The 14,610-nt window shown below is 34.5% G+C and overlaps 1 protein-coding gene across 12 annotated transcripts in view; it reads left to right on the forward strand.

The window, feature by feature from the left end:
• The window catches only part of RBMS3 (RNA binding motif single stranded interacting protein 3), a 743,496-nt gene that overhangs the window by 649,562 nt on the left and 79,324 nt on the right, over positions 1 to 14,610 (forward strand). For all 12 annotated transcript variants that reach the window (XM_008009337.3, XM_008009341.3, XM_008009343.3 and 9 more), the window contains one exon: positions 7,985 to 8,095. In XM_008009337.3, coding sequence (XP_008007528.2) covers positions 7,985 to 8,095 — 111 coding nt within the window. The remainder of the gene's footprint in view (positions 1 to 7,984; positions 8,096 to 14,610) is intronic.

Below are 14,610 nucleotides of genomic sequence, written 5' to 3' on the forward strand. Positions count from 1 at the left end.
TTCAGGGAAGAAATAAAGTTTGATCATGATCGAAGTGTGTGCAAAGTGTTATGGGAGAAGAGAGGAGCAAGTGATCAGTAGCCTGGGTCAGTCATAGGAGATGTTCCCCCAGAATGTAGTATTTGATAAGAATCTTAGAGGACACATGCAAACTGCTGTAGAAGCCTAGCAGTGTAGGCCAAGGCAGCAAGGGTAAGAGGTAAGACGGGCCAGAGAATGATGAGGAATACAGTGTGGTGGAAAGAGAGGCTTCATGTGTATGGGCTGGGGACCAGGCTAGAAAGGTAAATTGAAAGCTGTGTGATCCTCATAGATGATGTGTGCTATGCTAACAAGGCCATCCCAGACCTACCTGTAGAAGCCTCTTTTGAACAGGGATAATGCTGCAACAGAGTAGAAAGCACATGCTTTTGGGCGACCCTACGACTCATTCACTCTAACTGCTTTCTCAATAAGACAAGCGGGAATAGAAAAAAATGTCTTGTCTGTCACCTATCTACCCTTACACTCCTCCAACACATGTAGAATAGCCATTGACTTAACAGTACCAGTGTCTTAAAAAGGACATTTCCACTATGAAATACTAACTCAGCTCTAGGTTGCACTTTGGGAAAGGAGGTCATTTAATACTGTTTCCCTTATATCCCCACTTAGAACAAAACATAAGGAGAAACTGGTCTGCTCATCTTCAAAGTTTTATATATATATATATATATATATATATATATATATATATAGTTTTTAAGGTAGAAAAAATTATTAGCTAATCTCAATATTTCAAATATAATTTTCTATTATGAAATATTTGGTGGGTAGAGATCAACGGTTTTCTTTCTAAAAGTATAGAAGGAGCTGAAATATATTTGATTAATCATTTCATTTTTAAGTGTCATAGCTTAATAGTCTTTTGTCTTTGATTTTTTTTTTGTCTTGTGTTGTTTTTGATTCCTTTAAATACATTTTGGAGCGTGCAATATGTCTGTGTAGGAAAGCTGTATACCACCGGGGCCCTGCAAAGCGAAGACAACGGACTATGGTTATGCCATTAATTTTTTCATACAAATAGTCTCATTTTTTCACATCATCTACACCACAACACATGGATTTTTATGACGCACATATCTGTGAGTGGTAGACACCCCCAGCTGAAAGCTCCTCATTAGTTATGCGATTGGAATCAGAAGCCAGTGAACACAAGTTCACTCTTTGTCATTGAAGCTGTAAGGTCCTTCTGAAGTGGCCTGGGAGCTTTCTCTAAATAATATTTTCATTGACTCAGCAGCTAGGATCTCCTTAAGTAGAAAAATAAAAGGAAAAAATATAGTAACCCATCTGTGTAAGAAATATATAATCTCAAGAGGATCAATTCTATAATCAAGTGTACAAGTTTAATGACAAAATAATTAAGTGTCCTATTGTATATTCAGTCAGCAAGATCATTTGACCACAGGGTCCTCAAAATCTCAGATTTTCAACTCTCTCTCAATAATGCAATATATTTAAAAGACACCTCGCTCTATTAGGATTCTAAAGAAGCTACTGAAAACACCAAAAGCTACTGATAAACATGTTTCTGTAGTTTTAGGCACAAACGTCTAAAGGATTAAAATAAAGCATTATTGAGAATCCTAATTACGTACCTGCTTTGGTAAGAAATACTTCAATGTGACATATTTACTTTATATTCTCATTCAAAATGACACTATTATATTAATAGGTACTTAACCAATAATTGAAACCATTATTCACAGTTGAATAGGCATAGTATATAATTAGGATTCTTTTAAAGGGACTTCCATGGCTAAAACTAATTTGGCTTTAGTGTCTGTTAATATTATAACTTCAAAAATAATACTTCCAGTTACTAGTAACTGAATCAAAAATCAACCTGAAATTAAAAGTTTCATTAAGAGTACAAGGGAAAAAACCCTATGTTCATAATTAATAGATATTCTGTCACTGGGAAATCTATGTACATGCACATATCTCTTCTACATTTATATAGCAATGGAAAATGTCTTCTAAACATTATACCCCTAGCCCATAGCTACATATCTCCATGTAGTAGTCCAAATATCATGCCAACTAGTCTAATCCTGTCCAAGCATTGGAAAGAGAAACCCAGCTCTAGTTTGCCCCATTTCCAAAATAAATAGCAAAATAAGTTGGCAATCAAAAATAATTATAAAGCAATTGGAAGTCATGGAACAGTCCTGTTTTCTTTCATTGCATTATAGAATTTGGGAAATTGGTGTATATTATAACCATAATCTTGCCATAGATCTAAAATGTACTATTAGTTGTAGGGAAGAGACTGTAGATGAATACTTTGTGGCATTTTTCTAGTTACTGCCTTTCAAATTCTTCCTTACTTTGTATAAATGGAGCTTATTGATATATGTATGTATTAGTGCTAGAGTTTCTGAACCCTAGCATGAATCCTGGGTTTGCTGGATAATTATTTATCTTGGGTAACTGTTCTCTGTGTTGTAGGTTGTATAGCAACATCAACAACCACTACCCCCTAGGTGCTAATAGTGCACCTCTGCAGTTATGATAACCAAAAATGTTACCAGACATTGCAAAATCACTCCTGGTTGAGAACCAATAACATATGTACATATAGACATACTTTTTATTCTAATATATATATATATATGTATACATATATATCTTATATAGCATTAGTCAAACTTTTTACATCAAGCAAATTTTGGATTTCATCTTTAAGGGGATGGTGATTGAAGATATCATAAATGCACATGTGTGAGTTAAACTATGGTTTTAAAACTGAACTGCCCCTTGGGAGAACAAGTTTTCTCAGGAGTTTGGAGTGATCCATTTTAATTAGCAATCTCAAAATAACATTTCTAACTCCTTTTCGATTGGAAGTTTTATTCTTTCATCATTCTTTCGGTGAACACTTATGAAGCATATATTTTATACCTCCTACTATAAACAGCACTATAGACACTAGACAGTGGTGAACAAAACAACATAATTTCAACCCTTTTAGAATAAACAATCAAAATCAGAAATATTAGTAAATATTTACCATTTGTCATTGAACTGAAAATGAGTGGTGCTGATATATAAAATTAATTTACAAAAACTGTTTTGAGTACTTACTGCATGCAGTTCCTATTTGTAGAGATTACAAAAGTTGTGTAAACATAATGTCTTCCCTCTTGAAAGATGTAATGTGGAAAGAAGCAAGTAGAGAATAATAAAGGGGAGGGAGAGATTAAGTGCTAAAATGAAGTTCTAGGGGCAGTGTGGCTTCTGGCTTACCATGTAATTTATCATTTCCCATACCTCCAGCATTTGTCAAATCCTTACAAAGTTAAAGGCTACCACCTTTGCCACAGCTTTTGGGTTTCAAACATAATTTTTAAAAGTCAGACTGTACCACCATGTTGGTTGGAAATTTATCTATGGAGGTAGACAAGGATTAATGATTGTTTCTAAGAATTAGGGACATTTCTTACTCCTTTTGTTTTATTCTCCCCACAAAAGCCTTTCTTAAACCCTGAACCCTCATAAAAACAAAACAAAACTACTGACATCAACAAATGAAAGAAATTAGACATCCCTACATATACTACAAGACAAGGAATGTTGCACGCTAATATTGCAGAACACTGCATTTGGACAGCTATTCCTCAAGTTAAGCTACCTTCGTGCCATTTATATTATGAGATCTCTGTTGCTATTAGATATTTATTCTAGGAATATTAAAAACTAGCAAAAATCAGATGCATAAAATAATGAAATCGTGACTTAAAACCCCCTTTTAAAAATTCATATATACTTTTGTGTGAATCACTGTAGGCAATAGTATAATACAGATCACAGACATTTTGACTTGAGGCATTTAGATAAGATGAGAAAAAAAGGGATGCTGTTTTTTCTTTATTTTCACTTATATCCAAATAATTTTATTTTTACTTCTCCATTTCTGTGAGTTCAAATACAAGGCTACTAAGAGTCCAAATACGAAGGATTCCCAATGTGTTATAACACAAGCCAAACTGATCAAACTGAAGCGTGTCAGGTCATCACACTTATTCAGTGATTATATGGTGTGATTATTCAGGTAATATTTCTAGGTCAGCCCATCAAAATGCAGGCTTAGCCCCTTTGAATGTTTTTAACAAGATGTAACGTGGTTATCACATAAAAGACCATGTCCTGTAAAAAGACGATTCAAACAAATAATTGAGAAACAGCATAAATAAAATAAAGTCACTTGTTTGCGTGTAAGAACTGTCACACTGGCTTTATACAGTAGCAGTTTTTAGACAGAGCAAACTTCTTAAACTTTAGGGTATATCAGAGTCACCTGGAGAGCTTGCTAAAACACAGATTTCAAGGCCTGAATCCCAGAGAATCTAATTTTTGTCTACTGCTGCTACTGATCCACAAACCATAGTTGGGGTGGCACTGAGCTAGAATACTATCACAGGAATATTAATGCAGCTAATTCTTCTTATTGTGGTTCTTCATCTGGGATTAATGCAGGTGCTAAGCCAGCGACGTGTGCTCTAGATGGGAGAGAAACCACACGTGCTTTTTCCCTGATTTGCCAATGGTTTTGTATTTCAGTTGGGAAATTAAAATATGGAACTTTCAAAGACTTCAAATTTCTTTCAAGCATTGGCAGAAGGTTAACAACACAGATGCTTTTCTGGCCTTGGGTCAGATATATTTACGCCACACATGATGATCTTTGGAAACTTTACCCAAATTACTGTCGAAATTGTTTATTTCAGAACTAGGGCAACCAGATCCACCCTTTGTCTCTTGAGTGGGAGCAGCTTTGTTTTGCAAAGGCAACGGCTAGAAAGGACCAGACGTTTCCATCAGCTGTTTGGTCATTGTGTTTTTTAGTGGAATTATAGCATTGTACAATATTTTTCTTTGCAGCTTAAACATTGAGCAAACCCAGACATCCAGAGATGGCTAGAATGAAAAATCAGTTTATTCTTGCTTTGCCGCTTGCCAAGGGAACTCTGTCAGACACCACATCCTATACATCTCAAGCAAACAAAGTTATGCTTAACGTGTTGGCAACATCTGTCACACACACTCTTCAGCCTATGGCTTAAATGTATTGAGTTGGAGTGGATTTGACAGTTCATTTAGTAAGTCAAAGTTAAGGTTGCGGGTACTGGCTTTGCCAAACTAACCATAAGGCTTTCCTCTTCTTCCGTTGTATTTATTTATTCATGGAATACACAATACAAAAGAGATTCTGTAGTTTTTACTAAGCAAAGTGGCTGACAAACACCCCCTTTGCTGTAGATAACCAACACTAAACCTCTCTAAGTTGTCTGTCTCAGATAAAGTATCATTAAGAAAATTCATTTCTCCCAGGAGTTCCTACTAGTTACTTCCAGTTTGCTCCCTGACTGTACATTTCTTCCATTCCCTTAAGATTAAACAATTTGTATTCTTAATAATTTGTAGGATTTTTTTCACTGCATATTTTTATTGAATGTGAATAAGACTCTACATTCTTGCCTATCCTCCCCCAAGAATGCTTATTTTATTTTTTATGGATGTGCAGTAACTGATCTGCTTAGAAATAACTGTTCATTTATGTGCAGTAACTGGTCTCCTTACATTATTTTCCACTCTGTGCCTAATGTTGCTATTTACAATTCCAAATAATGATAAATCCCTTCTTACTCTTTCCTTTGATTGTCAGGTTTCTGGTTTATACACAGAAGCAGCACTCACTCTGTGACATCTGTAATGAAATGAGTCCCCAAACACTGCTTTCAAAGAAAAGATTCTCAAAGAGACCAGACAATTCTTCCAAAATTAATTCCAAGTGCAGGCATTCCATCCTTCTCATCGTGCATGAATTTTGATTGTTCTATCACATGCTCACCTACCTCATTTGCATATTGCCTTTAAAAAAAACCACACTCCTGGGGAATGAGACAACCTCCAGGGCATTGAGAAGAAAGTATCCTTACCAAACACAATTTGGTTTTTATCTCTGATTTACATGAATGATCCTTTTTGTGGCTAGAGCAAGCTGCTTAGAATTGAGGTGTTTCTGGGATTGTGACAGTTTCGCTGCATGTTGGAATGTCTAGGGGCAAATATTCTAAAAAGATAACCTGTCTTGAGTTCAAGAAGAGAATTGAAGTCTCGCACCTGCTAAGCATTAGAATGTTGTCGAAGTGCCACTTTTTGGTTGAAAAGAAATGCTTCAGGACTTCCATCTTAACTCTGAGGTTATTCTATAATTTATCCCTAGGTGATTTAAGAAGAACCCTAGTTCTTCTTAAAGTGTTTACTTCTGGTCTGGCACAACAAATACCTGAAATGAAGGCCAGTAAGTATTTTTTTAAAAAAGGAAAACAATAAAGACGCTTTTGTTAAAAAGATTCAGGCAGCGGAAAGAAAAGTGCTGTGTCTCTGAATTATAATTAAGTAAAAGCTTATCTTATGTTTCTCATTTAAGAGGCATCCTGATGAATGACAATTCACAGAAGCATCGAGAAATTCAAACAACACAAATGCACAATTGTGTATATTTACAAGCTATAGACCTTTAAAATAACATACATGTTTTCTGATTGATTCCTACTGAAAAGTCTAAATGTCTTTGTGAACAAAGCTGGCCCTGTGTATCAAGCATTTCCAAATATTTGGCTCAATTTCTATTATCTCTGAAAGTTAATGGGGAGGAGCCCATAGGGAAGGCAGAGTGATAGCCTGATCTTTTTTACAGATATAGTCAGGAAGTTGAATTTTGATAATACCAAGAAGAATTGCTTAGTTTGAGCAAAAGCATTTTAGGAAGCACTTGCTGTGGGTAATTAGTTTGGGTGCCAAGATCTGGCCATCTCCATGCATCTGTCCAGTGAGAAAAATAATGTTTAGGGAAATAATTTATTCAGATATATAATCATTTTATCATAACTGGGTATTTAAATGGGTTGTTATAAAACATATTTCTACTTTTATCATAATCTTTAAATAAACATTGAAATTATATACTCTCAAAGATTCCATCCAATTCTAGCTTTTTAAGTTTGCTTTTTAAAAATATTTTTTCATTCTCCAAGTTAATTACTACAAGGAAAGTACCAGAGTAGAGAAAGAGAAAGGGAAGGATAAAATGACTTAGCTCCATTCTTCACTCACCATAGGATACTTTGCATATGGATGGAAGTTTTTTAAAATGTCTGTAATTTCTTTTATCCCCAACAATGATAATAAATCAAAAAACATATTATAGACATCCACTTTTCTTAACATCTGATTTAAAAGTTAACACTTTTTTAAAAAAATTGTGGATAGACATAAAAATTTGACCAGCTTTAACAGAGTTTGGCATTCTGTCTTGTGTCTAAAATATAGACAGATAGAAAACAGGTAAAAGGTTAGGAGAAAAACAAATGGGAAATAGTAATTTTGATTTTTAGATTATCAGTGATAGATTTTAATATATCCTTCAAAGAGATCTAGTTCAGAAACCCATGTGGGTCAGCATTATCCCTCTTAGCAGTAGATTGCATTGGGGTGACTAAGAATTATCTATGTATTAATAAATAATAGATAAATGACATAAACCAAGTCTTATCAAATAACAAGAAAATTAGAGAATTTCCACTAATGTTCATATTTTTCAGTCAGAGAAGTTTATATTTAGAATAATGGGTGAGAGGATATAGATGATTTCTTTCAATACATTCTACCTCAAAAAATGAAAATGTAAGTGACATATTTTAGGTACATCACAGGTAAATTACCTCAGAAGAAAGGAAGTTGTTAATGGCATCTATTCAGACAAGCACAAAATTACATGAATGGACATAAAAATTATATACAGTTGAATTTAGCCTTTTTAGTAAAAAAGTAAAAATATTTGATGTTCACACATTTACAGTTTACTGTGTTTATTTGTAAGAAGTCTCCTTCCTTGTAGGATATGTTTTCAAATGGACCTTGCATATGCTTGTAGGGTGCTGTGATTACACCAACCATGGACCATCCCATGTCAATGCAACCAACCAACATGATGGGCCCCCTGACACAGCAGATGAATCACCTTTCATTGGGCACAACAGGAACGGTGAGTTGAAGAGATTGTTTTGTTTCATTGAACTTTTTGGATCAGATGTGATATTCTCCATTTTTAGTGGCATTATCAGTGAAACTGTGTCTGTACCATATTCGTTGACTAACACACCTTTCAGGTTTCAGTATGAATAAGCTGCATTCTGCATGTATGTTCAATTCCAGGGCAGATGTACTCACAGTGGCAAGACTAAAGTTCTATTGTGTCATTCAGTTACTTCTTGTTTTTTTATGTTTCAATGTACCAGATATAATGTCTGTTTTTGGAAAGGTGTCCTTTTGCAAATCTAGACCCTGTGACTTAATATACTCAATCCTGGTTTTCTCTTACCAGCTGTTTACCAGCTCAGCCACGAGATTATTACCAGATTATACACAAGTGAGGGGCCATACCTATGACTGATACTATTCAATCAATAAAGAGTAATTGAGTAATTGAGCTATAATCGAGTTATTTTAATCCTTCTTTTGGATATGTTGATATAGATAATGTTGAAAACAAGGAAAGGAACCTAATGTGCTTGATTTTTTCTTATAGGTTATGATATTTTTGACTAGCCTTCTTTCTCAGAACAAAAGTGTGCTAAAAAATGCCTATTGCAGCCTGGATTTTATATCAATGAGGCATTTTAAATCATGGGAAAAACTTTATGTTTGATTTTTTTTTAAGATAATTCCCCAAATGTTCAAGGAGGCAAAAGCCTAATACAATCTAGAATATTGAAACTTCATTAGTTGCCATTACAGAGAACAATGAAACCATGAAACCTAACCACTCATGTGACACCTTCCGTAACAGTTTTATTTTGGCAAATGTTAGTGCAGATAATCTTGTCACTTAATAAAACATAGAAATTAAAATACATTTTTTTTGACTGAGGTGGCTTAAATATTGTAGAAAGAGCACTGGACTAGGAGTCAGAAATCCTAGATATAAAACTTGAGATATCCTAGATATAAAACTGTTATTTCTGTCAATTTTGGGGAAAATAATATCTCTAGTCTGAACTTTTTTCTCTATCTAGTTGAGGTATTGAACTTGATCATATATGGGGCCCTTTGAATATCCAATTCTATATTTTTAAAGCTATATGTCTTACAGTAACCACCTCTGTGATTCTTCAATTAGGCTGACTTCTTCTCCAAATATCTACGTACAATATGCACACTAGCTGTGTATCAGGAATTTTACCCCATAGCAATGGCTTGCTTGCCAAATAAATCTTGTTGACTCGTGGACTTTTAAGAATATAAGAAGTTTCTGTCATGTCCACTGAGGCCTCACAAATCTGTCCTAAATAGGAAGAAGTCAGTATAATTTAATGGAAAGAGCCATATTATTTCAATGAAGAAATTTTAGTTTTAGTAACATAAAGTTGCAGAACCTGTAAAAAGCAGTTGATGGTACCTTACCTGTCTGAATGCTTGGGCTGGATCAAATGATATCTTAGGTTTCTGACCTACACTTTTAGAAGTAATGTCTAAGATATATTTCACTATATGCTGTGGTACAACTAATTTTCATCATGGAGATACAGTTTGAAGAAATATGATATTGCTTTTATCAAAGGATTATTTGTAATTATTTTGTGTGTTACTAATAAGCAGGTCCTAGGAATAGTATCAGAAGGCCTGCAGTTTCTTATTTTTATTAATACATTGTAGATTTCCTTCCATATCAGCCTTTGTGTCCTTCAGTGATCGTAAATTCTGAATGAGTGATGTAATGTAATTTTACCGTATTGAATAACAATCTGGAATCTGACTAAAGAGAGAATTATAATGCAAAACATAGAAACTCTTTATAATTTTTACTCATTTGGTTCAGAAGTAAAGCCAATTGACTTGCTAAAATTTAAGTTTGCAAACTAGTAGAAATATAAGAGCTAGTTAACTAAGTGTATGACTGAATCCTTTAGGGAATTAAAAAATAAGCTAAAAGACACAGAGCAGACCCAGAATTATAATAGTTATTGAATCAATAACATATATTATGATTTTGTATTTGAGCATTTCAACAATAACACATTTGTAAGGGACCACGTCTTTTAGGCAGCTGGTAATAGCCAAATAATTCAATAATAATATATAACACTCTCTTTCTTAGAGAGTAAAAGTTTAAAGTATGTGGTTTATTATTAACATCAAATTTCCACTAGCTTTTTTTCTTTTCATCCTTTACATTCACACTAAATAATGTTTAGATACATTATAATATTTGTGTTACTTGATGTTATGGAAAAGTGTAAAATTTAGTAAGGTTCTGAAGAGGTAGAGAGAAAACAGAATTACTTTGTTGATTCATTTAACAAAATTAAGTGTCGTTGGTGTCCAGAATACTGTTACTTTGTTTTCTTAGACTGTCACTCTAATTCTTTGATATGACTTCATAGATTCTTTTTATCTGAATTTTGATTGGCATTTGGAGTGACTATTATCCAGTTGAGAATGATTTTGTAAAATCAGATTTTTCTACCTTATTGCATCTTTCCAACATTTTCATTGATGGGGAGGAATCCTGGCATAATGGAAAGATCAGTCAGCTTTGTTTTTAAACTTGAGTTCAAAACCTGGCTTTGCTCCCTTATTAGCTCTGCATGTTTAGGCGGGTTGCTTAACCTCTCAGAACTTTTGCATTCTCATTTTACAAAATGGGAAAAATAATGCTTGCATCCCAGAGATGTTGTGAGTGTTAATGAAATGACAATATGCAGCATTCCTTATACAGTGTGATACCCAGTATGTGCTTCTCAAATGAGCTGCTCGTACCCTTCACCTCCAGTGGCTTCTAACTGGTGGGAGTCTAGTTTAGGTAGCCAGAAGTGATGCAGCACACTGTAAAATCCATGGTATAACTCACTTACCTGCACTATTTCACTTGTTATAAATAATTTCTTTAACGTCTCTATTTCTTTGACTGCTAACATATTCTTTTAAGGTAGCAACTCAAATGCCTGTAGAGTCCAGCCAAGTCATATTAATGAATGAAGTGGATCAAGTTCAAGCAAAAACCCTTGGAAATACACAATCAATTTTTAAATATTTGCCTATATCATAAACATACTCATACCATATAAACATATATGACATTGGAGATTATATTTTAGATAAGATGTATTTTCCATATAATAATAGTACTATCTCTGCCTGAGTTTTGGGCAAATAGAAGTGAGAGGTGGTGCCTTTGGCAGCCTGAAATAAGGATGCCTTGTCTGAAGAGGACAGCCACTACTCCATTAGTAGTACAGCTATTGTGATGGCTATTGCCACATGGACATACAGACCCAGGGTGGTCTCACTTTCCAACTTTTAAAGTAAGTTGAATTCTTGAATTTTGATTTGAAATTTCTCTATATTTAAATAGTGGGCCCAGTGTGTCCCAAGAACTCCCAGATTGTGACTCCTGCTCAAAGATTTTCTGGTTCTCCTCCAACCTCTCTGGCCACTCCTTCTTCTCTTCCTGCACAGATTGGTAAACCACAGCTTCATTTTTAACATACTTATGCCACATGATTTTCATAAGCAATCTCATTCACTCTCATGGTTGTAAACCCTGGCTTCCATGTTGACTCCTAAACCTCAGTCCCCAGTGCTAACCTCATCTAAGAATTTTAGACTCATTTATCCAAATACTTGCTAAGTATCTCCATGGAAATCTCCCTCAGACATCTCAAAGTCAGCATGACCCAAACTAATCTCATGAGCTTTCCAGAGCTTCCTTCCAACTGAAACCTCTTCTTCTTGTATGTTTCTGCTCCATTTCCCTGCAAACCAATGACATGACCATTTTCCCTGTAGCCAAACCATACATTTAAGACCCGAGAAAGACCTTTTCCTTCTCCCTCACCACCATACACAATTACTTTTCAAGTCCCACTGGTTTTCTCTCATAGACATTGGTCAAATACATTCTTTCTTCCACATTTCTGGAGTCTGCCCTGGGACTCATTTGATTAATTGTAATAGTTTCCTAACCGTTCTTCAAGCTTTAAATTTCAGTTTGCTCCAATCCATTCTCTGCCCTGTTGTCACAGGTAGTCAATCTAAAACTATCTGACTGTGTCTCTCTCCTAACTGAAACATTTCAGAGGATTTCAGACGTCTGAGCTCACAGAAATTCTGCAAAACAAGGTGTGAACAGTGACAAGTCAAGATTAAGATAGGATTCTAAACTCTAGAAACAGATAGGTTCCAAGGGCAGAGCAGAGAGTGACTCAGTGAATAATCTAGAGTAGGAAACGATCAGGGATGACGGAAGTTGTAGCTGTATTAGAATTTTCCATTTTTAGAAGGGGGATCTTGAACACAGGCTTAGTCCCACTCTTCCTTTTAAAGTCCCTGGCTAAAGGAATTGTATTGGGCCAAAACCTCTTTTTCCTTTTCATAAAAAACGATATAATTGTCTCCCATGACCTCAAATTTTGAAATGAATGCCATGTAGTTTAATTAACCTTTCTCTACAATTTGCCACCTCAAATGTTTATTGTTCAATTCTCTATTTTAAGCTAGACAGAATCTGCAGGCCTCAAAAAATAATGCATTTTATGCAAGCAGTGTAACTGTTTTATTTCAGGGCTCTGCTGACCCTGAAGGATTTTCGTAGCTTTTCTACTTTTGTTTATATTTTTGTCACAGTATTCCCTCGATGGAACCAAAGCCCCATTATCCATAACGTCTTATCACTTTATTATAAGCTTTAGCAGAAACCACTGGAGATTTTACTGTGTTATGAGAACCTCCAAATTGCATGACAATCTTGTTTTACAAGTGTCTTATCTCCTTTTCATTTGTTCAGTTGCTGGTCACCAGCGGCTTACAATGTCACCAGAATCTGTTGGAAGAAATAAAAAGTTTTTGTTCTGCAGGTTTTGTATCTGCAGTTTGGTTTGTGTTCTCCAAGCCACTGATGATTTGTGATATCATTGATTTCCACAGTGTAACCATAGTCACTCACAAAAATAACCTTGTAATTGTACTCCATCTGTCCCCACAGTTCTCTAGCATTTTTCAGTCACACCACTCCTTTACTGCTCTGAAATTTTGTTGGTATCAGGTGAAAATCCTCAATTATTCAGTTTATTTAGATATTGTTCTTTTCTCTGTTATTAGGTATGAATATAAATATTAAGATTTATATCTTAATATTTTGTGAATACAAATTTTTTAAAAGCTAACAGGATGTTAAATGGACTCTGATTCAGGAAACTGTATCATAAATGGTAATGAGTACATCTCCTAAAATAGTTTTTCAGAAAAAATATTAATTAATTTAAAACACTCAAATACAAAACAGAAAATATGTCTAAAAAGGTAATAGTTTTAAAAAATTGGTTTAGTTTTACTGTAAAATAAAAGACTTTTGAAGGGAGTCTTAGAAACAATAAATGAACTGGCATTAAATGTAAGTCTAGTGGTATGAGTGTGTATTTGTAAATATTACACTTTTGTTGTTTAAAAAAATGAATTCTGAATTCAAATAAATTACCACCATAGTAAAAAAGCCTCAATAGATAAAATGCCAAAGAGCATGAACAGATAGTTGATAAAAGAGTAAATAGAATGCCAAGGAAAATTATAATCAAAGAAACAGAAACAGTAATTAATCAAATATACATGTACATATATCCCATCAAGTAAAGCTATCAAAATGCAGTACAAATTGCTAATGAAGGTGTAGGAAAATAAGCGTTCTCTAGCACTGATTACTTGATGATAGGAATCTCAATTTGTATAAGTACCAGTTGGATAGCAAGGTAGTCAACTGAGATACTTCAAAACATTTATACTGACTAACCAAGAAGTTATAGTTTTGAGAAGCTCGTCTATGGAAATATTCTAAAATATCAGAAAAGTAATTATACCTCAAAAATATTTGACACAGTGTTCTTTATAATGTCTAACAAAGAAGAATAATTAAATATATCATAATCCATCCATAAACCAGAACGTAATGCAGCATGAAATCATAAGAGTGTTAAATAATTAGGAAAAAGTTGATTTATAATGTTAAATTTAAAAAAATTGGAAGTAAGGCAGGCTGTGGTGGTTCATGCCTTTTATCACAGCACTTTGGGAAGCTGAGGCAGGAGGATTGCTTGAGGTCAGGAGTTGGAGACCATCCTAGATAACGTAGCAAGACCCCATCACAATAAAAAAAAAATTGAAAATTAGCTAGGCATTACATTATTGTGTGCCCTATAATGCAACTACTGAGGAGGCAGAAGCAGGAAGATAAAGCCCAGGAGTTTGAGGTTACAGTAAGCTATGATTGTGCCACTGCATTTCAGCCTGAATGACAGTGAAACCCTGTCAAAAGAAAGAGAGAGAGAGAAAGAGAGAGGTAAATTTGCATGTGCAGAGTTCAATATCAACTATAAAGAAGTATTATCAGGCCACAGAGAAATATAAAACAAGTGTGGCTGTTTCCAAGTGATAGGATTAGGAGTAACGTCTATTTTAATCATTTTGCTTTTCTACATTATCCAGCTATTCAGCAATAAACATTATTGG

This window comes from Chlorocebus sabaeus, chromosome 15, assembly GCF_047675955.1.
Source record: "Chlorocebus sabaeus isolate Y175 chromosome 15, mChlSab1.0.hap1, whole genome shotgun sequence".
Classification (NCBI taxonomy): Eukaryota; Metazoa; Chordata; class Mammalia; order Primates; family Cercopithecidae; genus Chlorocebus; species Chlorocebus sabaeus.